The sequence below is a fragment of the Leucopleurus acutus genome, assembly GCF_964270905.1.
Source record: "Leucopleurus acutus genome assembly, chromosome: 16".
Taxonomy (NCBI): Eukaryota; Metazoa; Chordata; class Mammalia; order Artiodactyla; family Delphinidae; genus Leucopleurus; species Leucopleurus acutus.
In genome coordinates, this window is record NC_139158.1 from 30426735 (window position 1) to 30451928 (window position 25194).

At 45.5% G+C, this 25194-nt stretch overlaps 1 protein-coding gene across 1 annotated transcript in view; it reads left to right on the forward strand.

Moving 5' to 3' along the window:
- Positions 1-7272: 7272 nt before the first annotated feature.
- Positions 7273-25194, forward strand: part of GRIN2A (glutamate ionotropic receptor NMDA type subunit 2A) — a gene marked incomplete at both ends in the record, with an annotated part of 364935 nt that continues 347013 nt past the window's right edge. The window contains one exon of the mRNA XM_082857451.1: positions 7273-7686. Coding sequence (XP_082713577.1) covers positions 7273-7686 — 414 coding nt within the window. The remainder of the gene's footprint in view (positions 7687-25194) is intronic.

The following is a 25194-nucleotide window of genomic DNA, read 5'->3' on the forward strand; positions in this document are numbered from 1 at the left end:
CCTTGTAACTAACGGGTAAATACAGTGAGTAAACTGGTTTCCTGAGTTTTGTGAGACACTCTAGCAAATTAACCAAACCCAAGGAGAGGGTCGTGAGAACCTCGGTTGGTCTGAAGCACAGATAACAACCTGAACTTGCCATTGGCATCTGCAGTAGAGGGCAGTCTTGGGGTTCAGAGACCTTAACCTGTGGAATCTGATGCTGTCTCCAGGTAGACAGTGCCAGAATTGATTTGAATTGTAGGACACCCAGCTGGTGTCTGAGAATTTCTTGGTAGTGTGGGAACTACCCCCTCTTCCCCGGCACTGGAATTGGTGCAGAACCTTTACTGCTCTTGGAGGGATCCGCATTAAGACATAGCCTTTCAGGAACTTCACTGCAGTGCTGGGGGAGGTAGGGTGATTTTACTCCCATTTTACTGATGAAGAAACTGAAGCCTGGAGAGGTTAATGACTTTTCCCAAAATGGTAGATTATAGGACTCCTGACTCCTAAGTCAGTATCCTTTTCTCAGTGGTATACCTTGGTGCCTCCTAGCCACCTCTGATATGAGGGAGGACACTGGGTTGCTTTGCGTAAAGATCAACAAGGAATGGAATCTTTTGCTGCTGTCTTCATTTTAGTTCTCAAGACTAGCAGTAGATTTGTTTAGAAAAAGCCTTGCCCTTTGGTTAGAACTATTTTCCTTAATGGGTTATGGGAGCAGAGAGGGAAGTTCAGCCTTTTGGTTAAGATATTATGGAAGGGTTAACTAGTGCCTTGGTTGATCTCAGGGTAAAGACCTTCAAGAAAAGACACAGAATCATAGAATGTCAAATGTGGAAGGCAGCTTTGAGGTCATCCTGGCTCGTCTATGCCTTTCTTTTATAAATGGGAGAACTGAGGTCTAAAGAGGAGAAAGTCCTTAGGGTCAGCAGGTAACATGGAGATTAGGATCTGAGAGAAAGTAAAGGAAATACAGGGAATCAGAGTCAGGTTGTGCTGAAATCAGGACTCTCTGGGAACTTGCTAAGTTAGAAATGGCAAATTGGAGTCAACTTTATTCAGTGGATGGGGCTACCCAGAACACCTTGAACCGAGCAAGCTTGTGAAGGTCAATCTAAACTTTGAGAGAACCACTTGAAGAATTGGTTAGTGTTGTCTGCCTTGGCACGGGACATCTGCCACTACTAAAAAGACAAGGTCAAGAAGGCCGGGACCGTGGTTAGCTCAAGTGTTGGTGCCCATAGGCTGGAATTTGGAGGGACGGTGAAGGTAGATCACCAGTGGCAAAACAATGCCTAAAGGTGGTGGCTAGTCTGGAGTTTAGGTTACTCCACTCCCCCACCCCCCAAATATTTTTTTGCTCTATCCTTCTCTCTCATACTGCCTTGATCCCAATAACCTTGTAGAATGCAAACACACACACACACACACATTTTATTTGACACAGCAGACAATTAAAGCAAAAATTCTGGATCCTGCTCCAAATTTTGTCTTTAGCATTTTGTCTCTCCTAGTACTAAAGCCCCACTTGAGTCTCACTTTCCCCATATGCAAAATAAAGGTGCTGGGCCAGCTCACTGATTCTCAAAAAGTATTCAAAGAAATAGTATTCCCGCGGATGGTAGCAGCTATTATGTGTAATAGTTTTCCATGATTAATTTCTTTTAGAATATTGCCAGACTAATAAAAACATTTTTTTAAACTGCAAAACATCTCCGATCTTTGATAAGAATTCACCTTAAAGTTACTCAGGTAGGCAGATTTCCCCAGACTTACTTGAGAACAGAAAATACACCATACACAATAGTCTCTAAAGGTCTTTAGCTTCAAAATGCTATAATTCTTTACCGAGTTCCTCTGAGATGCATAATCAATGATTGGCTTGTTTTAGTTCTCTCCCATAGATATGATATGGTGGTTGATTTTTAAAAAAAATTTTTATTAAAAACTTTTTTTTAACATCTTTATTGAAGTATAATTGCTTTACAATGGTGTGTTATGGTGGTTGATTTTTAACCACAGTGTTTAAGTGGCTCAAAGCAAATGGCAACCCTGGGGGTCATTTCTTTAGTTGAGCGTTTGAAGATAAATCAATTGAATTGAGAACAACTAAAACAATTTGTTCCTTAAGACCAGACTAGGTTAGTTCAGTTACTTTAATGATGTAAATAATGTGATAAAAGCAAATGGCAAAATGGACTGCAGAATATTGTTGACTAGGGGGCCTTTTTTGGGGACATAGCCTATGTCAGCATAGCTGCTATGAAGGTTTTCCATCTCAAAGTCTCAAGTAGCAAAATCCTACTCAACATCCTAAGCTGTGTGGTGGGTTTAGCTTTTCATCACAGCACAGGATAAAGTGGTCATGATGACATACACTGTTACAGTCTCCATCCACAATGTGATGGAGTTCTAGGTACCTGATCCTAAGTGGTTCTCCACACTGGGGAGATGTCCAGCCTGGGGCGACTCCAGTTGCCTGTTCCTTAGACTGTTCCTTCAAATGAAGGGCTGGGTTCTTTCTCTATTCAAAAGAGGTCACACCTGTTTGATCTACCTTTCTGCAAGTCTGGTCACGAATAACTTCAAACTTTCCATCTCAATAGTTTTCATCAAAGACTATTTTAGAGTCAGCACTGATATACAAGGATGGAAAGCACGGTGGTTAATAACTGGGGCATCATCAGAATCATCTATGGAATTAAAACAAACATGCTTGGCCCCACCTGTGGAGATTGTAATGGAGAAGTTCTGAAGTGGGTGCAGGCATCAGTGTTTTAAAAAGCTCCACATATACCAACCCACATGTCCATCAATAGGAGACTGGATATGCAAAGTGTGCTGTATTCATACAATGGAAAGCTACTCAGCAATAAAAAGGAAAATGCTGCTGTTACGTGCAGCAACATGGATGGAGATCTCCCAGACATTAGGTTAAGTGAAAAAAGTCACCAAAAAATATACAATGTAGAATTCTGTTTATATGAAGCTTGAAAATAAGCAAAGCTAGTACATGGTGTAAGAAATCATATTGGTGGTTTCTGCTGGGAGGAAGTGGAATTAACAACAAAGGGACACAAGGGCACTTTCTGGGGGTAATGAAAATATTCTATACCTTGTTTTTGGTGATGGTCTACACAGATGCATACAACTTCAAAATTTGAACTGAATCCTTAAGAGATATGCATTTTATTGTGTATAATTTATACCTCATTTAAATAGAAAAAGCCTAACTTCCCTGTAAGTCCCCAAATTAGGGTCCTGTACCTGTGCCAAAGTCCAAGAAATGATCATCTCCACCCAAGGGATGGGCCTAACCCAGCTCAGCCCAGTTACAGCCTCAAGAAATGGAACACTTTCCTATTCTTTGTCTTATATCACACAACTCCCCATTCTAATTTACCCTCCAGTATTTCTCCCATCCTTTCTCTGTCTTTTGGATGATAAAACTCTGGAGAACTCAACATACAACCACCAGCTTAGTAATAAACACATAGGTCTCCAGGAACTGTGCTTCTTTGCTATTTCCATTTCAGTAGCCACATCTGCATTCCTGGAAGGAGTCCCTTCCGTCTCAGGCCACCTTGTAGTTTATTGAGTACCTACTATGTGCTGGACCTTGGTGGCTCCTTTACCAAGAGCTGCTTCATTTTCTTTTCAAAATAACCCTGAGAAGTTGATCTTTTTTACTGTCCTCCCCATTTTCCGGATTAGCAATCAGGCTGATTAAGTGGAGGATGCAGGGTTAGAACAGTGATTGCAAAACCCCGTACAATTTAAGACCTCTTTCCCTCCAGGGCCTGAGGGGAGAAAAGCAGAGTGTTGGAAGGAGAGATACAATTGAGTTTAATTAAAAGGGATAAAGGTCCTTATTTGGCATTGCTTTTCATACCCAGTTACCAGAATTCAAGCCAGCCAGGCCCCACGCACCCAGGCAGCCCCGTGCTCTCTGACTTGCCCCTGCTGGTAGCTTAAAAGTGACAGCCTCAGGGCGACTTTGGTTTGGTATAACTTAGAAAACGAGAAAGAAGCCAAGTGGAGGATATAGAGCTGTCTTTAGTTTTAGGATTCTGGCTCCCTGAGATCAGAGGAGTGGGTTCCTGTTCGGGGGTGGCGAGGCACAGGGAGAAGCATTGGAGCAGATTCTGTGGTGTGTGTGTGTCGGCGCGCCTGTGCGTGGCGGGGGATTGCTGCACCCAGCGCGAGGCACTGGGGGAGGAGGAAGCGGTAACGAAGATCTGAATAATTGATTCCTCAGCCGCACCAGACACCCGGGAGCAGGCGGAGAGCGTGGTTTCAGCACGAAGGACAGCGGCGCGCGCCTCCGCAGGCGCCCCCGCCTCCAGCCAGCCGCCTATCCTGGCCTTAACGCCGCCGTGCGCTCCGGAAGCCGGTGGCCGCTCTCTGCGCCGCTGCGGCTGCGGGGGGACTGCGAGGTCTGCCTCCACCGGCCTCCGCGGGGGGCGGCTGCTGACGGGAGACTCTTTGGCCCGCCTGAGCTCCAAGCCTGTCGGGCTTTCGCGGGGGCTGCTGCGTCTCGCCGACTGAGAACAAGTCCCCAAGTTGGCGTGGGGGCGCCCCTGCCTTCCTCCTCCTCTTCCTCTGAGGCGACCGCAGCAGCAGCACGCCTCGGGAGCCCGGTTTTGCCAGTGCTGTGAACCAGGGTGATCAGGAGCTCTCCGGACTCCCGCCGGGGAGTCGGAAGCTGAACGAACGCCTGGCGCGGAGCTGGCCTCGCAGCTAAGGGCTAGAGAGAGCTGCCTTCCCCCGCGCGCACCTCTCTCAGCCGGGGACCGCGGGGATCCCCGGCCACACGCGCGCGCGCGCGCTCCCACATCCACTCACACACACACACACTCGCCCTCACACACGCACCAGCCCGGAGCCTGGGCTTTGGAGAGGGCTCTCGGGTGCGCTCAGAGGATCGGGCAGCTACTGTCCGGAGTGGGGCAGGAAGCCGAGCTCAGGCTCTTGGAGGGAGGCGCCGAGGGCTTAGCCGGAGCATGGGGTCGGGTGAGCGCTGAGAGTCGCGGCCGCAGCCATCAGCCCTGGAGATGACCAGGGGCGGCCACTGCTGAGAACTATGTGGAGAGAGGCTGCGGTGAGTGCCGGTGCGGGACGCGGGGCCTGGGCGGCCCCTTTGGGAAGAGGACGGTGGGAGGCCTTGACAGGAGGGGGCGGCAGGACCGCAAGAGGGTCGTTGCGTGGGAAAGATCGCACCTCCCTCGGGGATCCGGTACCGCGGGAGCCGGAGTCCTTCCCTCCCCCTCTCCCCCTGCCGGCACATCGCAAACTCAGCCAGCCCCCCCACTCAACCCCCATTCCCTCCTCTTTCTTTCCCTACCACCCCTTGCTGAGCAGCTCCTGGCCGCACAACTCCCAGCAGCCGGCGCCGGGGAGGTGGCAGGGGGTGAGGGTAGAGGTGCTGTGTTAGCTTCTCGAGGGTGGCCAACCTGGGGCTCGGGTTCTCCTGTGCGCCCCAGAGTGGAGCTCTCCATTTCGGCCACAGGGTCTTAGGATCCGCACTGGGGGCGTCTCGGGCACGGAGCTTCAGCTTCACATCTCCGGTCGAGACCCCTGTGCGCACAGAGGGGCTGTGAGCATTGCAGACTGCAGCCTGTCCCCGCATTCTTCTCCCCCGGCCCGTGGGCTGACCCTGCCTCTCCGTCTCTTCTCTGCCCTGGTAGAGCCCTGATGCAGAGCCTCCGGCTGGGATAGCCGCCCCCCGTGGGGGCGATGCGGACAGCGCGGGACAGCCAGTGGAGCGCGCGGGGGCCGCAGCATGCGGTAACCCGCTAAACCCGGTGGCTGCTGAGGCAGCCGAGATGCTCGTGCGCGCAGCGCGCCCCACTGCATCCTCGACCTTCTCCGGCTACAGGTACGTCCCAGCGGGAGACCTAGGCTCGGTGGGCCAGGGAGAAGGAAGACTCGACCGGAGGAAGAGCGGGAGAAAAGATCTGGGGAAAGAGGGAGAGAGAAAGCGGGAGAGGGAGCACCGGTAGCAAGGCGCGGGAGGAGCACCAGGGGGCGCTGCGGCTCCGCGCTCGCGGTGCTTCAGCCGAATAACGCCGAGGCCGGTGCGAGTTCGCCCTAACTTCCCCTGGTTTGAGCAGCGCCCGGCCCGAGGGGCGCGTGCCAGTGCTCGCGTGCACAACTGTGCTGGTATTTGCAGACAGGCGCGGCTGTGCACCTGGCGCGGTACATGTATGTGCACTGGCTGAGGACATGTGCGGACTCCGGATGGCCGTGGGCTCCCCTATTGCGGCCTGCGGATGTGCGCAGAAATACGCGCGTGCCTGTAAGGGTGTGCAGCCCACTGCCCACGTGCACCTAAGACTTGGTAACAGAACCTGAAGTGGAAAGCCTGGGGTGGTGAGTGGGGGAGCGCTGTACAGTTCACGTCCGTCGGAGAGCTTCTTGGGAGCCAAGCTTCCCCCGCCCCTCCACCCCCCCCCCCCCACGCACGTTCTTTGCCAGCTCCCACGCGTCGGTCTGCTGGGGGAACGTGCCTGGTCTCCAGAATTCTGCATTGCACATGGCGCGCGTGAGAGAGTGTGTGTGTGTACATATGCGCGCGCGTGTGCACGCGTGCGTGTAGGGGGCTGGTCCTAGGGCTGCTTGCACTTGAGTGAAAATCGCTTCATGGCCCCTCTGCGCAAGGTGGGGCAGACCCTAAGTTTCCCCCAGGCACGCGGGATTCTCGGGCACACAAGCGAGTGTCCTCACTTCCATGCGCTTAGGGTGTACCCTGAAGGAGAGGTGCGGGGTCTGCTGCGGGTGTCCAGTGGAGCAGGTGGGTGCCGAACCCCGCGGGTTCGCAGGGGGCGGGGTCAGCCAACTAGCTTAGAGCGGGAGCAGGGTTGCGGAGTCGCTCTGTAGCCTCCGCATGCCGGGGCTGGCTTGTAGTTTGCTCCCAGTGAGCAGGGGGCGGGGTGTGAGCTTACTTTCAGGGGCAGTGATCCAAGTGGTCCCACTTGGCGGGTGCGGTGGGAGACGTGGGTAGAGTCGGAGATGGAGAGGAGGCTGAATGCGAAGATGGATTTAGGGACAGATACGGAGAATTAGCTCGGATTGGAGTTGTGGATAGAGTTGGAGATGGGTCAAGGGACGTGGATGGCTTCGAGGATGGGGAATGGATTCAGTGACTCCAACAGCTCTCGCTGGGGTGCTTTCTATACCTGGCTCCTAGAGCAAGGGGCTGGGTCGGTAAATCCTTCCGTCTAGAACCCTCGCACACCGCGGCCCTCACTCTTGCTCTCCACCTTGCAGGGACCGTAAGTGGCGACTATGGGCAGACTGGGTTATTGGACCCTGCTGGTGCTGCCGGCCCTTCTGGTCTGGCGCGGTCCGGCGCAGGGCGCGGCGGCGGAGAAGGGTCCCCCGGCGCTGAACATCGCAGTGCTGCTGGGTCACAGCCACGACGTGACGGAGCGTGAACTGCGAAACCTCTGGGGCCCCGAGCAGGCAGCAGGGCTGCCCCTGGACCTGAACGTGGTAGCACTGCTGATGAACCGCACGGACCCGAAGAGCCTCATCACGCACGTGTGTGACCTAATGTCAGGGGCGCGCATCCACGGCCTGGTGTTTGGGGACGATACCGACCAGGAGGCCGTGGCCCAGATGCTGGATTTTATCTCCTCGCAGACTTTCATCCCCATCCTGGGCATCCACGGGGGCTCATCTATGATCATGGCTGACAAGGTAAGGCTGGGAGGTGATGGGCTGCCAGGACTGGAGCATGTGCCAATCATATGGTGGCCACCGCAGGTCTTTGGGAGCCCCTGACCTCTGTCTTAATCTGAAAGGGGGTTGTGACCACTGACCCTGGTGAGAACCAGGTCCTGCCTCTTCAACCTGGAATTGAATGGAAATGCTTATTACCTTGCTTCTGAAAGTTGGGTACTCAGAGACACCGTGGGTGTGCCAGGAAGAACTCAGGAAATGCAAAAGTATGATGGGGTGGTGGAATGCTTGGAGATTTCCAAATAGTGCACAGAGATGAGCTCGGGAGCACGTGAAACAATAAGGCTTATATTCCTATAATATTAGTTTTACCTGTTTGTGTTGTGGAAAATGTTTATTTTTTCCCCCTATGGTGGTAAGCAGCTAAAACTATTTTTAAAGGATCAAACATGGGAATGTTGTAGAATAAAATGCAAAGTTTTTAGGTAAAGCAGAAAAAGGCAGAGAAATGTCATGTTTCCATAGATCTCTACAATTAGGGGAAATAGGGTGGAAAGTTTGAGAAGCCCTGGGCTAAAGGCACACAGGACCGTGTCTCTCCAGGGGAGTGGCCGTGAGTGGGAGAACTGACTGCAGACCCAGAGCATGGAGGGTCTGGTGTTTTCCTACATGTTCCTTGCGAGGGACTGACAGGGGCTCCAAGGCCCTCAGATGGAGGGGTTGGCTCCCAAGGATGGGTTTTGATGAGGTAGTCGGAGGGTGTCAGAATGAAGGAAGGTATGTCCAGATCTCTTGGCTGAGAGTGAGAGGGAGGGTCTTTCTGTGGACCAGCTGGGAGTGTTTCTGTGGAGAAGAGGGGAAAGAGGTTTGAAGATTTGACTGAGATGTTTTGAGGGCCCAGTTTGAGAACTGTACAGAAGTGCAGGTGGGAAAGGTGAAGCAAGGTGAAGAATGAGAAAAAAGGGAAGGGTTGGTGTTGTGGGTGCTCTGTGCCTCTATCTAAGCCCCGGGAAAGAAATGGAGGGGATCAGGAAGAGAAGGGTGAGTGTACTTGTGTGCCGTGGTCCCCAGACCTGGGACCTTCTTGTAGCATGTTCCTTAGATAGCAGGAGACATCCTAATGGAGCAAGCAGACATTTGTCATAGCACTTTTCTTCTGACACTCTCAAAGCACTTTTACATTCATCAAATCAGATTCTGCTTCTGCCTTAGCAATTCCCACCAGCTGCTTTGGGAACCGTATTAATTCTTTCAGGTCTCCTGGGCTGCAGCACATTCAGCCGAAGTACACAACTGATGCAGTATCTTATTAAACATTCATTTTAAATGGTTTGCAGCCTAGCAGGATTCCTATGTGTGGTTGAGTATTTTCCCAGCCATCTCTCAGTTTTGGGGGCTCCATTCTGGGATGAAAAAAAATAGGGAACAGCCATGTCCTGCCACTGATATATGACCATTTCAGAACTGGCAAGGCCATTAGAGCATCCTGTAACTTTCAGATGAAGAGACTGAGGCACAGAGCAATTAAAGGCGTAGCTAAGACCACTTGGAGTGTGATGGAACTAGATCTCTGGTTTTCTGGTCCTCTGGTTTCTGTGAAGGCCTGAAGAAGGAGAAGAATAACATTGTCCGGCAGTGTTTTGGAGTGTGATTTTGGGATTTAAATATTACCACCAATTCCGTCTCCCTTCTGAAGTTTTGACGGAAGGAGCAACAGCCTCCAAAAAACAGTAGCCAAATTTGAAAGTGAAATTTCTGAATAGACTAGGGCCCAGCACAGTCATTGGAGAAATATGGTAAAAAATGAATTGGAGAAGTGACTTGAGGCTTAGGCTGGGCTGGCAGGCTCTTACCTGACTTAGCCATCCAGCTGTAGGCAAAGAAGTAGGAAAAGAAGTGGACTTATAGTTGAGCATCCCCTTCATATGCAGTGACCCTGTCCATGTCAGGCTCTGACTAACTAGACCAGCAGTTGCTTCTCCCTTGAAGGGGGTACTAGGAAGGGAGTTTTGAGAAGTCCAGGGAGTATGGGTGGAAGCATCTTCCCCTCCTGTAGAATGAAACTGCCTTATGGGGATTGGACAAGAGTGTGACCCCACTTAAGAGTAAAGAAGAAAAAGGGAGTCAGGAAGGGGCAAGAGGAAGATGAGAAAGGACATTTTCAGAGAGGTCAAGATTAGAGAGGGATTTAAGAGGGATGGAGAGGAGAGGAATGAAAGGGTCCATTGGCTCAAAAATGGTGAAAGGAACTGGATATTCCTCATTATTGTTGGGGCTTTCCAAGTTGGTCTTGATGGCAGGGAATCAGGGAAGTCAGTGGGATAACATTGGGTGTATGTTGGGTCCCATGTGTGGGATGTACAGGTGATGTTGAGAGGAGTTGAGTTAACGAGTGGTATTTTGAGAAACCTGGTTGTGTTAAAAAAGGAAAGAGATTGTCTGAGATATGAACAGCCCTTCCTTCCATTAGTAACACATGGAGTTGGCTTGTGCCTTTGCCACCTGTTTCTTGCGGAGCTGAATGCTGAGTGCAGTTTGTTTGGCTCTGAAGGAGCATCGTGGGCATTGCCTAAAACTCCATCTTGTTTGGTTGGGTGTGCCAGTGGTGTTATGGCCACAGAATCTGAATCTCCCCAAACCGATAAGACCTCTCTGTCCCCTCTTAAGATGATGCTCATTCGGTAAAGCCCAGAACATACCTGTGTTGTTTGCACATCTAAATTGGTAACATGATAGTGTCCCTGTGGATTACAATGACAGTTAATTTGATTATCAGTTAAAGTGAGCCTCTCCCCACAGTTTTTACCTTTTCCTCAGTCTTCTTGACCCTTGAAAAAAAGAACAAAGCTTTGTAATAATAGAAAATGTGCTAAGTGGCAGATTTCTATGGTTAATTTACAACGGAGATGTTAAGTTTTGCTTTTATCACTGGGTGGTCTTGAAATATAATTAATTTAGAGGCGAGAATAATGCTTAATGTAGATAAAGTTCTAATGTTATCTTGGTTTGGCCATTTTGATCCCGTTCACATGAAATACACTCTGGTTGTAGTACCAGCCCCTGGTAAATCAAGCGCAGATGCTAGACCTATACATTTCTGCTGAGTGTCCTCCCCTCCTCCTCCCCTCCCCCCTTATTCCTAACTGCTTCATGGGGGAGAAGGTAAGGCTTACATTTTAGCTACATCCATCCATGTCAGTTACTGTGTGGGTTTTGCTTTATATATTATTTCTATACATACCTCATCTCCTCTACTGGAGTGTAAGTTCCTTGAGGACAGATTTTTTAAAAAGTGAATATGTATATTTGAAATAATGATATTCCTCCAACACAGACAGTTTATAAAAATAATTCTTTTCATTATAGAGCACTTAGAAAGTATATTAAAGCTTAAAGAAGAAAATAAAAATCTCCCTTTAAATCTTATCACCACGGGTAACCACTGTGGACGCTTGGGTCTGTTTCCTTTTAAGCTCTATGTATTTAGTTTTAAATTCAGGATTGTATTGTATGTACATATTGTTTTGTTTATTGTACATTGAATCCTTTGGACTTTCTTAGAAGATCCAGATTTTTCTTGAATTCTGGAAGAATCTCAGCCATTATCTGTTGGATGTTTCCTCTCTAACATTCTTTCTTTTCTCTGTCTGTGTAGTTTCTCTGTCAATTCTCCATGTATCTTAAACATTTTTTTAAGTTCTCTCTCTGTGATACGTTTGTGCTATGTTTCCTCAGTTCTATATTCCAGTTAGCCAGCTCTTTTCATTTGTGTCTGGTTTATTATTTTGCCTATCTGTGGAGTTTTAAATTTCAACAATGGTTCGCTTTATTTCTAAGATACATAATGGTCCCTTTTCATACCTTCCTGCTTTTGGTTAGTTTTGTTTTATGAAAAACTCTTTTCACTTTGTGTTGTAAATCCCTTCTCTGTGCCTTTGAGGATTTAAAAAATACTTATTATGAAGTCCTTCTCTGATTGCTCTAGCATCTTCTCTTCTTCCGGTGTGAAGTCTTCCATTTTGTAGAGTCTGATCATTGGATATCCTCATATGTTCTCTAATTTTTGTTTGTGAACTTATTTTCAAGGCAGTTTTATGGCTTCTTCTGCCCTATATCTGTAAGCATGTGTGCTTGTAAACCAGAGCTCCTGTCAACAGCTCAGCTCAGAGCTCTCTTTCTGCTCTATATACTCTGTGATGCAGGCTTAGGTCCTCGTCTCACGTAGGTGATTTTATTTTGGCCCCGTGCATACAGGGGCATCCTTGTGGCTGTGACTTGTGGTGGATGCTGCAGACGTTCCATCCTTATTCACAGCTAGCAGCATGGTTCTCTGTCCAGTTCTGCCCCTTCTCCCCTGGGTGGATGTTGGGACCTCTGCTCCCATGGCTCATATCAGACCCATTCCCCCACAGACTTTGATTCCTCCTGAAATTGTAGAGCCTCATCTTCTGATTCATTTATTTTTAGGGAATCCCCTCCATTTTTGATCTGTGATTCCTTTATTTTCAAGCAGCACTATATAAATTGTGAAATATCTAAAGATTTATTTATCAATTCTATGCCTTAGGAGCGGAAGAGGGGGGTTACTGAATGTGTTCACTCTGATTTTGACCCAGTTATATTTCACAACCTGCTTTTATTTTTTTTCAAACTTGATTATGTATTCTTGGAATTTTCCCTTATCATTAAATAAACTTCTAAAACATGATTTTAAATGGCTGCAGAATGTTCTGTTTATACCACAGTTATTTGAACTGTTCTGTTTTTTCTGCCTTTAGTAAGGTTGATTTATGGTCCACATGTATGTTCTTTTTGGCACCTTGCACTGATCTTGCTTTTTGCATTTGTTTCTCGGTAAATATTTGGTGGTTGAATGAGTCAAGTCATTGGTTTCGATGCCAGCTTACTGCAGTTTCTGGAAGAACTTTTACCATGCTGTGGGTTAGGGCTTTCCATGCAGTGTTTGTTCCCCAATGCTGACTGATTTCATAGGTGTGTGCCAAGTCTCCTCTTCTCTCTAGTGGGCAGATAATCACTAGCCATCCTGGGGATTAACAGAAATTGGGGGCTTCCATATGAAAGGCCTGTGTAGCATTGCTGAGTAACAGCTCATCTGCAGGAGGTTGGTGCTCTCGTAACCTGGCAGCTCTGAGTTTGGATGTGAGTGACGGGCCTTCCCATTAAACACAGAAAGATCATGGAAAGGGGAGACCTGCACGTCAGAATGTTGGTGGAGCCCACTCAGCTCCTGCTCTAAAGGCATCGGGTAGTTCCTGGGAGAGTGGGGAGGCGTGTCAGATGCAGTCATCCACTCCTCCTCACAGAAGGCATTGGAGAGCAACAGGCATCACCCCGAGAGGCATGATTACCTTCCCACATGATTACCTTCCCAGATGATTACCTTCCCACGTGATTACCTTCGGGGGTCACGGGCAATCACTTGGACCCTTGATAGATGTGGTCTGGTGGGGTTGGAGGGTTCATCTTCTCTTTGGTAGCCTCAGATGGAAAGTGCTTCTCTAGGTAGAGCGAGGGGGAGAAAGAGAGAGAAAATGAGAGAGGGAGGGTCTCAGGTTTGTAATAGGGTGTTGGTGGCTTCTGATAAGGCCATCATGAAAAGGAACAGTTATAATGTTGTTAACTAATGTGTTTGGTTTGTTCTGCACTCCCCCTTAATTATTTAAATTTGAATTAGTTGCCAGTATTTTCAAGTTAGGTGATATCACATTTTAAAAAAAATCCAAATTTCATGCCTCTTTGGAAAAATCAGAAGGCCTGGTAACATTGGGCTTACTTCTCCCCACGGTGATAGTTTGCTGGAGATGAATAGCGGCCCTCCCTCCTTAGATGGGGCTGGCGCTCATCCTTTCTTCAGGCTCCAGCTTGCCCACTTCACTCATTTATGTTACGGACTTGGTCCTGAAGGCACTGGGGTTTGAGACCCCTGATGTTGGTGAAGAAAGTAGGTGGTCTTTGTTAAGAGGGCCTTTCCCGATCATTCTTCTTCTCTCCCAGGACTGCTCCTTGGGAGGTGGCAAATTTGAGGTGTGCACACGGCCGTGCCGCTACTTTCACGGCCACCATCACTGACCTACTGTAGCATTTTGTCCTTTTCGGCCACAGGCCTTAAACCCTTCTCAACATGGTCCTCTAGGAAGCCACTATCAACCAACTCAAGTCAGAAGACCCCAGAATACCTTGGACAACAAATCTGACGACCTAAATTCCGTTTCCAAACAGCAGTGTGACCTTGAGAAAGGCTCTTCAGCTTTCTCTACCTCAACTTCTCCTTCTGTGAAATGAGAGTTTAGGGAGATATTATCTCTAAGCCTCTTTCTAGCTCTGAAAATTTTATCACCTTCAAGAAAAGACTGGGAAGAAACACACCAAAATGTGAGCCGTAGTTATCTTTGAGGGGTAGATTCATGGCTGTTTTCATCTTTTAAAAAATGGCATTATAGCACGGTTAATATTATAAGTTGGACCTTGAGTTAGAATGTCTGGGTTTAAATTCAGGTGCCGGGTGCTCATGGGGAAGTTCCTTAATGTCTCTGAGCCTCAGTGTCTTCATCTTTAAAATGGGGACAATAATAGTACTTGCTTCTTAGAGTTGTGAGATTTAAATGAGATACTGGATATAGAATATGTAGCTTAGTGCTTGACTCATAATAAATACTTACTATAGGAATGCTACTGTTACTGTGTGGTTTTTGTTTTTCTCCAAAGTACATGTACTTTTTAATAACCAGAAGGGTTATTATAATAAAATGATAATAATATTATCATATTATCATATATTATATATTATAATAATATTATAACAGCCTGAAGGGTGATGTGGTGATGTGAGGGTATTCCCTGCAAGAAACTGGGAATGACTCTCATAGAGCTCTTAGAAGTGGAGAGTCCAACATGAAATGATTCATATTTTCTTAACTGGGACAACCAGAAGCTTTTTTTGAGTTCTTAAGACTTGCTTGAGCTTTATCCTGGCAAATGGAAGACTAAGTGTGGCCAGTGTGAAAGTGACTGTGAGAGGAGACCGTCTCAGTGACCTTTACTGTAAGTAACTACACCAATTGGAACACATGTTTGCACTGGGCTTAGGGCTTTAGGGTGTGGACATATATAGTTTCTCATTTTCTTTCTGCCAAGGATTAAGTGGCTCTGAGATAGCCTGAGGACCCTGGCAGCCCCAAAGATATTTGATTAAAGAAGCCTTGTGATCTTATTCTTTTGCTCTTATTTTGTTATCCTTTCAAGGTAATGATTGCAAATCCAGTTGGTTTAGGGAAGGGGCTTAGATTCAAGAGGGCAATAGATTTTGATGTTAATAATCTGATTGCCTTAATTGAAATGATTAAGATGTTGGATGATGGAATTAAAATTCAAAACTGTCTTTCCAGAACGAAATGGTGAACCCATACTACAGACTGCACTGAAGGGTTTAAGAAGGATGTACATTCTTACAGGAAGGGGGAGATGTGACTTTCCAGCTCACTTGAGATTGATTTTTGTAAGGGTCATGAACCGGTGGACTGCCTGCTGAATGTGACTCATAGATGCATTAGTATTTTATTTCACCAGCATAGTACTTTAAAATGCTTGAATTTTAATGTCTTTGGAAGAGGTATGCATTTTCAAGTTCCCTACAGCCCCCCTTGCTCCCTGTTATCTCACATCTAGCCAGATTCACATATTTATGTTAACTGCATCGTCCCTGCAAGCATTTGAAACTGTGACCCTCAATTACAGGGTTTTTGTTTAGTTGCTCATTTGTTTTGCATTGACCAGATGCTCAGGAGATCCCAAGGAGTGATAGGGCTCTTAAGAAAGTAAAGGCCACATCTCCAGAAATACAATGTTCAAATCCAAAGAGGCAATATTTCCATTATACCTTTTCTGTTGTTAGGAGTGCCTTCTGTTCCAGGTCGCAGAATATTTGACCAATGCTGGCTTAAACTATTAAGACATTTAGTTTTATTGTTTAACAAGGAGCCCCAGGTCTAGTTTAGTATCGCAATAACCCATCAAGGGCTCTGGTCCTTTCCATTCTTCTACTTTGCCTTCCTCAGCTGCTGGTTCATCTTGGTCACAAGATGGCTGCTTCTGTTCCACCCATCACATCTTCACATACCAGCATTCATAAAAGGAAGAAAAGAGAGAGAAAAGAAGCTTTCTTCTAGGCCCTCTATCCTTTCAGCAGAGCAGACTTCCTCTTATATTTCATTGGCCAGAACTGGGTCATGTGCCACCCCTTGAACATCACTGATAGAGATTAATAATAAAGATTCTTCTCTAAGAATGGATAATTGTCACTGGAGCAAAATTTGCTTCTGTTAGCAGAGGTGTAGGAGCAGTGGCTAACCTGGTACACCAGATGCTGTCTCCAGCAACACTAACACCATTATCTGTAGACTTGACTTAGTTCTTGGGGGTAATATTTGATGATGAATGTTGAAAAACTTCAGTGTGCCCAGAGGAAGAGCCTCCAGGTTTTGTAGTATCTAAATAACATATGATAAGAGTCTCAGAAGAAATATTTAGGAAAGTTCAGCCTGGAGAAGAGAAATCTCAGAGAGGACGTGAGAGATGTGCTCAAATACCCCATGGGCTGTTACAAGGGGTATTACAACCTCTTTACAAATTAAGAAGGTTAAGTCTTAATGTTTTTGAATTTTTTTGTTCTGGGGAAAGAACTGATTCCAGAGGATGAAATTATAAGGTTGTTATGAAGAATAAGCTTTGGCAATTAGGTCTCTAATAGAAGACTGTGATGTTTCATAGAATAATGTATCTGTTGGACCTGACTGAGCCGAGAATGACTGCCAGGAGCAGGATAGAGAGTCAGACTCACATTGGCGAGATTGGATTGGGCCACCTCTTAAAACCCCCAAATCCTGGTACTTCAGGGCCTTGGATTTGGCTGAAAACCAACATCCTCACTTTCTGTAAGTGTGAGTAATTCAGTATAAATGTGCCTGGCATGGGGGAGGAATTTATGATCCCTGCATCATCACCTCAAATCCCCAAAGGACTTTACATCATCCTGAAGGGTAGACCGTATTTGAAAAGCAGAAAACCTATGTATATATCAACACACACACATATATAAATATAAACATAAGTAGGTCAGCCGGGGTCGTATTTACTAGTGGAAATGTGTTTGGCTGAGAAGCACATCTCAGAAGACGATGTTTAGAATAATTGCCAATGATCTTGAAAAGGGAAGTTTTCGCAGTTGCATTCAGTTAGTCATAATTATTTATGAAAGTATATTCATGTTTTTGCACCTGTTACTGTGGTAATACTTCTGTACCCTAAAGAGATAGCCAGACCTCTCTCTGATTTTTCAGCTGGGTAATTATCCTTTGTCTGTTGCACTCCCCTGTGTTTCGAACATTTGCTCATGGCTGAAATTGCTCTGGGTACTATTCCATTGTTTATCCGCTTTTTCTGTTTTCCCCTCACATCTCCCAAGGAAGAAACACAACCCCAAATTCTTTCCAAACGCTTTGCCTTTCTGTTCAAATTTTACAACTTTCCATGAGATGGAAATGGATATGTTTTCTTTCTAATTATTCATTTATTAGAAACAGGTACTCACGTGAAGAGTAAAAAAAAATTCCAAATAATACAATGCATCATTCAGAGAAAGAATATTTGCTTAATGAATGCACGGCAGATCCTCAGTTGCCCTATTCTCTCCATGGAGGTGACCATGTTACCAATTCAAAGAGGAAAAATGTTAATTGGAATGGTAGTTTGTTTCCCTTTGTACTTTTTTGCTGAAGTTGGTATGGTACAAGGATCCTTTCCTCTTTTAAATCTCACTGGCTTGAAAGAGGTTAGTCACTTTAAATTGGTCCCCAACTGTGCCTATTTTTCCCAAGCAAAATAAAAACTCACGCTCAAAGCTAGGCCTGCCTACTCACCCAAGGAATTTAAGATAATGTGGAGTGATTTTGGTGGTGATGGGGGTGTCATGATCACTTTATAGGCTAATGAGAGTTATGGGCCCTCCTCAGAGGAATGCATATTCAAGAGCATGCGTTCAATATTATGTGCAATTTCAGGGGCACACAGACCCTCAGAAACCCATTCATAAGCTCCTTGGAATTGATTTACTTACTGGCTTATGAACACGTTCATGCTTCAAACATTTTTTGAGCCTGTTAACCTGGGCCCGAATGTTCTGTAGATAATATCTGTGATCACATTATTTGCTTTGATGTATTAATAACTCAGAATCTAGTTGGAGGAGACTTGCAGTTAAATCCCAGAGTGATGCACTGATGATTGGGACAGTTCGGCAGCTGTGAGAATATATAGAAGAGAACCTCGCTCAGAGGTCTGAGGGTGGGGGGTTTGTCAGGGGAGATGCCTTAGAGGGCTGTGATCTAGAGTCAAAGTCAACAACTAGTGATCCAGGAGAGGCCGTGACCCACGTGCCTGCCCTGCAGGTCATCATCCAGCGCGGCAGAGGATGAGCCATGGAGTGGAGGAGGCTGCTTCCCTCCTCTTAACGTGTCTTTCAGGGCTGCCAGGCTCCAGTGATGCTTTGACAACTCCTGAATTCTCTTCTGGACAGCAGTTCTCACAATCAAAACATTGAGCTTTTTGCCGATTTCTATTCTGTTGTCACAAACAGCGGAATGTCTCCTGCTTTATCTTGTCTCTTCCACATTAGGAAATTCTTGCCAGGAAGAGTGAGTGGCATTTGAAATCCATATTGTTTTGTATGTCTATAGTCTTAGGGCTGAAGGAAAAAAGACCCCTTATTTTCCAAGTGAATTGTTGTAAAGCTATTTGTGGGGCTGAGGAAATGTAGTGTTGGTTGATGAGTGAACAGAGCCAGAACTATGGGAAGTCGGTGTGAGCTGTAGAAAATGATGTGATTGGTGTGGCTCTAGTGCCAGCCGATGGGCATGGCTTCCACCAATGGGATTTTGAAAATGGCAGGCTTTGGTGAAGACCCAAGCTTTAAGGTCAAATTGCACTTTAGTTGATTGCTGTTGGTTTTCGCCTTGGGTAGTTGGTACTCGTTTTTTTTTTCTCCTTACTTACTCTTCTTCTTTTTTTAAATTGAAGCATAATTGACATAACATTATGTTAGTTTCAGGTGAACAATGTAATGATTTGATATTTGTATATATTGCAAAATGAGCACCACAATAAGTCCAGTTAACATTCGTCCCCACACATGGTTACAAACTGTTTTTCTTTTTTTCTTGTAAAGCTGTTTGCCCGAGGTGTTGTTTTTAATAGCAAAAAATATGAACAAATCTAAATTATCAAATAAATCACGATGTGTCCATAGAATAGAAAATGTAGCAGATAAAAATACTTACAAATAATTTGTTATGCTAATTACATACTAATTACATGATACAATGTTAAGTAAATTAAAAGCTATGTATGAAGTTATATAATCAATATGTATATTTTATATGTGTTTGTATATAAAATATAGAAAAAAAGACCAGAAGGGTATATATCAAAGTATTAATAGCAGCTGTTTGTGGATGATGAGGATGTGGATGTGATGATCAAAGATGATTTTTATTTTCTTTATACTTCTCTGAATCTCACAAATCCTATAACATGTGCATCTATTAGATTACTTTTATATTAGCTGTGGTTATTTTTTTAAACAGTCCTTTACTGCTAATTGGTTTCCAGAAAGATTGGACCACTGACATTTCCAGTAGCTATGGTAAAGTATCTCTGTCACCTAACTCTGGCCAGCACTTGAAACAAAAATTTTTCTAGTTGGCTCTGTGAAAATGTTATCTCATTGTTTTAATTTGCATGTCTTTTATGACACCTTCTGTGAAATATATTTAATTTAGTCATGTCACATTTTTATACTCCCTAGGTGCTGCACATCTTAACCTCTTTGATGTTTCTCATTGTGTAAATGGAAAACCTCAGAAAATGATGGATTCCAATATAAAGTACAGTGAAATAATTTGAATTTCTAAAAAATAATAAATATTTTGAAGCCTGGCAGGGAGTTCTATGATTATTCATTCTTAGTCACCAGGCATTGCTCAACCGGTGTGTCTATATCAATGTTGTTTCAAGAATTGCTTTAAAATGTAAAATTTCCCAGCAGAAAATCATTTTGTGGGACTTGACTGTTAAGATTTGCCAGGAGGTGAGGTACAGAACTATGTCCTAGTTGGCTGGAGATGTGCTCATGTCACAGGCTTTGTGGTGCACGGTGGGGATGTGAAGCCACGGTTTGTTCTTTTCTCTAGAAAAGTGAAGGCAGAGTAAGGATGTGACAGTAAGTGCCCTGCAATCTGAAAGGGATATTGCATGGGTGGCAGGGAATAGATGTTCTCTGTTTCCATGGCAGGGGTGGGTGCAGTGAAATGAATTTTAAATGAAAGTACGAGGGATTTAGGGTTGATATTATTAACAGGTGTGGAGGATCTTCAAAGTACTTAACCACTAGTACAGCGTGATCATTCTTGTGAACTGAATGTTTGCATCCCTCCAAAATTCCTATGTTGAAACCTAGCCCCCAGTGTATTAGGAGGTGCGGCCTTTGGGAGGTGATTAGGTCATAAGCATGGAGCCCTCATGAATGGGATCAGCACCCTAATAAAAGACACCCCAGAGAAGCTCCCCAGAGAGCTTCTGCCATGTGAGGACACAATGAGAAGAGTTATGTCTGTGAATCAAGAAGCAGGTCCTCACTAGACTCTGAATCTGCTGGTGCCTTGATCTTGGACTTCCAGCCTCCAGAACTGTGAGAAAGAAATATCTGTTTAGAAGCCACCCAGTCTCTGGTATTTTGTTATAGCAGCCTGAACGGATTAGGACAGTCAGTGACGAATCACAGCAGACTCCTCCTTCATAATATCCTGGAGCTCTTGTTGTGCCAGGCATTAGTCCTCTAGTGACTGATTATGAGAAGGTTGGGGAGGGGCGGTTCCTGAGGGAGGGGCTGAGTAGCAGAGGGACTTGAAGACCCTGAAGGCTGTGGCAGTCAGAACCCAGGCATTTCAGTATGTTAATAACCATCTCGGTTGTACCCGTGTGTATCAGCTTGATATCACACTAGAGTAGTAGTGAAATCTCTTATGTCTTTTATGCCAAAGTGTGTGCAGTGGTTTTCCAGGACAGGAAAGAGGATGGCCATCTCCTTTGCCGTATGTCAAGCCATGCCCCGAAATGGGGAGGTGGGGCTGAAAACATTTCGAAGTTTCGTTTCTTGAAATATGGATAGAAATGTGCTTTCTTCTACTTCTACCTCTGAGCCCAGTGCTCTTCCCTTCTCTCCTGTGAGTTAATTGTCCACCTGTACTCCACAAGCATGCCTCCCTCCCATGGTAAGAGGCAGGCATGGGAGCTGAAGCCAGCTTTGCGTCCGGCGCCCACCTCCCACCCCCTTGCTCCTTGTCTTCCAGGGCAAGACCTTCCCAAGCAACTCCTGTTTTCATTGGCATTAAATGAAAGGATCTGTTTCAGTCTCTGGTTTTGGGGTGTGATGTGGTTGCTTGCAGAAACACAAAAATAAACTTGTAACCTACTGGAAATAATCCAAGCATAAATGAGCTTTGTTAAAGATCAACTTTCAAAAGATGGCCATGGATGTGCCTTAGTGGGATCGTGTACTTGATTCGTGTAGAGTCTGTGGCGTTCCTCCCTCCTCTAGAATGGGAAATTCTCCTTCCCCATCCTGGTGCATAGAGGTTTTCAAATCCTAATGTTTTCCAGGGAAATGAGGCATGTCTCTGGCTTCATCTGAGGGTAGGAGGAACTTGGGATATTTTGGAGTTTATTTTGTGAGAGTGTTATGGGCTCAGTTCTGTCCCCCTAAAAACTATATGTTGAAGTCCTAACCCCTGGTACCTCAGAATGTGACTGTATTTGGAGATGGGGTGCTTAAAGAGGTAAGTAAGGTACAACGAGGTCATATTTAGGTTAAAATGGGTTCTAATATAATGTGACTCGTGTTGCTATAAGAAGAAGAGATTAGGACACAGACATGCACAAAGGAAAGACCGTATAAAGACACAGGGATAAGACGGCCATCTGCAAGGCAAGGAGAGAGGCCTCAGAAGAAACCAACCCTGCTGACACTTTGATCTCAGACTTGTAGCCTCCAGAACTGTGAGAAGAGAAATTTCTCTTGTTTAAGCCACCTAGTCTATGGCACTTTGTTATGGCAGGCCTAGCAAACCAATACAGAGAGGTTGGGTCGTACTTCAAGCTTAATTCCAAGCCTGCTTAGTGCTCTAATTCTACTCCTGTACTGGGAGGGAGTTAAGATGCTCCAGCTCAGAGCCCAGACCCCCATCTTCTCTAAGACTGACTTTGTTCTTCTCATTGTAAGGTTTCTGTCCTGGCAGCGGGGCTCCTACATTGAGGAACTGAGTCCTTGTCTTGGGATCCTTCCTAGAACACTTCTAGGACGTCAGTGCTTCCTAAATAGTTTTACTCCAATAGCCTTAGGGAGTATGGCACACAGAACAGCGGTCCCCCAAAGATGTTCTAATCTCTGGGAACTGTGAATACATTACCTTTTATGGCAAAAGGCACTTTGCAAATATGATTAAGTTAAGGATCCTCAAGTGGGGATATTCTTCTGGATTATCTGGTGGGTCCAGTGTAATTACAAGGATTCTTATACGAGGGAGACTTGGGTGAGAGTCAGATGAGATAGGATGACAGAAGCAGAGACTGGAGTGATTTTCTTTGAAGGTGGAGGCAGGGGCCATGAGCCAAGGAATGCAGGCAGCCTTAAGCAGCTGGGAAAGGCCAGGGGACGGATCCTCCTCTAGAGCCTCTAGAAGGAACACAGTCCTACTGACACCTTGATTTTATTTTTATGTATTTTTCCTTTTTTTTTTAAACATCTTTATTGGAGTATAATTGCTTTACAATGGTGTGTTAGTTTCTGCTGTATAACAAAGTAAATCAGCTATACATATACGTATATCCCCATATCTCCTCCCTTTTGTGTCTCTCTCCCACCCTCCCTATCCCACCCCTCTAGGTAGTCACAAAGCACCGAGCTGATCTCCCTGTGCTATGCGGCTGCTTCCCACTAGCTATCTGTTTTACATTTGGTAGTGTGTATATGTCCATGCCACTCCCTCACTTCATCCCAGCTTACCCTTCCCCCTCCCCATGTCCTCAGGTCCATTCTCTACATCTGCGTCTCTATTCCTGTCCTGCCCCTAGGTTCTTCAGAACCATTTTTTTTTTTTTTTAGATTCCATATATATGTGTTAGCATACGGTATTTGTTTTTCTCTTTCTGACTTAACTTCACTCTGTATGACAGACTCTAGGTGCATCCACCTCACTACAAATAACTCAATTTTGTTTCTTTTTATGGCTGAGTAATATTCCATCGTATATATATGCCACATCTTCTTTATCCATTCATCTGTCGATGGACACTTAGGTTGCTTCCATGTCCTGGGTATTGTAAATAGAGCTGCAAGGAACATTGTGGTACATGACTCTTTTTGAATTATGGTTTTCTCAGGGTATATGCCCAGTAGTGGGATTGCTGGGTCATATGGTAGTTCTATTTGTAGTTTTCTAAGGAACCTCCATACCATTCTCCATAGTGGCTATATCAGTTTACATTCCCACCAACAGTGCAAGAGGGTTCCCTTTCCTCCACACCCTCTCCAGCATTTATTATTTGTAGATTTTTTGATGATGGCCATTCTGACTGACACCTTGATTTTAGTCCAGTGAGACCCATTTCAGGCTTTGGACCTCTAGAGCTATAAGAGAACAAATTTGTGTTGCTTCAAGCCAGTAAGTTTGTGGTAATTTTTTCCAGCAGTCTTAGGAAACCAATACAGGGGGAAAGTCTCGTAAACATACCCTGGAGGGCAGGCTGTGCCCCAAATGCCTTCTCTCTGTGCTTTATCATAGCAGTTCATGGGGATTATGCAGCCCATCTCATAATGTAACTATGATGGTATTAAAGCCAAAATAATTGTAAAGTGACTTCTCAGATAGATGTGTCAGTTTTTCCCTTCACCAAGGAGTCACGAGAAAGTGATGCTCTAGGAAGTTCTACTGTATTTATTCTCTCGGTGTGTGTACTGCTGGGCCATGTATCCCTCTGTTGGAAAATCCTGTGAGCGTATGTGCTTTGAATCCAGACAGCTCAAAACTTGGCTCCTCAGCTTACTAGCTCTGTGTCCTCGTCACTTAACTATCCTAAGCCTCAACTTCCTTATCTATAAAGTACATGAATAGTAATACCAATCTTGCAAGGTTGTTGTAAAGATCAGTAATTACCTGTGAAAAGTGTATAGCACCTTGCTTGGCACATAAAGTAGAACCTGCTATGCTAACAGTAATATATCCTACATATTAACACTTCACATCCTCACGACAGCACGATGAAGTAGGTTTCATTATCATCCCCATTTTACAGATGAAGAAATTGAGGCCCAGAGAACTTAAGGTGTGTGTCTGAACGCACACAGGTGGTAAGTGGTAGAGCCAGGATTTGAACCCAGTTCTAGTTTGGCTCTCGGGCAGAGTTTCTTGGGCAGCCTCGGCACTACTGATGTGGTGGCTGGAATGTGTGTGTGGGGGCTGTTCTGTGCATTGTAGGCTGTTTAGCAGCATCCCTGGCCTCTCCCACTAGATTCTGGTAGTGGAATCCTGCAGCCCCAGTTGTGACAAACCAAAATGTCTCCAGACCTGCTAAATGTTCCCTGGATGAGAACCCTGGTTCTGGGTTTTGAGGTCTGCTCACTGTGCAATACCATCTACACAGTAGGTGCTTAACAAGTGAAGTCTTCATTACACTTTGGGCCCCATGTTTCACAAAACCTTCGAAGCTCTAAGTAGACAAGTGTCAGTTGATGTTCCTGCCTCTTTATCTAGCCAGCATCCAGTGGGATCTGTTCTCCTATTTGGGGGTTGGTGTCAAGCCCCAGCAGAACTTTGTATGCGAGGATGTTAATACTTTTCCATTGGCTTCACTGACAGCTGAGGAGTGCTGCGGCAGACTGAGTAAGGGCACTAAGCAGATTGCAAAAGGCACAGACGCTTGTGCACATAGGCGCTTAATACTCTTTTGAGAGGGATGATTCATGTAGCTCACACATGGCCTCACGGGGAGTTGTCTGAACAATTAATGTGCCTCTGCCAGATTCTTCACGAGCAGAGTTTCCCCATTGCTCTTGGACCTGGATGGGAAAAAAGAGTTAAGAAATTCAGGATACTTGGGGAAGAGAAAAGAGGAAGAACGAATTAATAATGAGCTCTCTGGTAATTTGAGCATTTCTCCAAAATACACTGAGATCAACTTTTATTTCGTAAACGAATCTATTAAGTTTTATGGTTGATTTGGGTTAGGGTAATTGGTTGAAAGAATTCATTAGGGTAGCCAAAATCTATGGTTCAGTTGCATGTAGGAGAGGTTCTGTTCCCTGACCATACCTCTGCCTCTAAGTAGTGGTATCGAAAATACAAATTGTCAGCCACACAGCCATGACCTGAGATCTAGATCATCCATGTTGTAGCATGT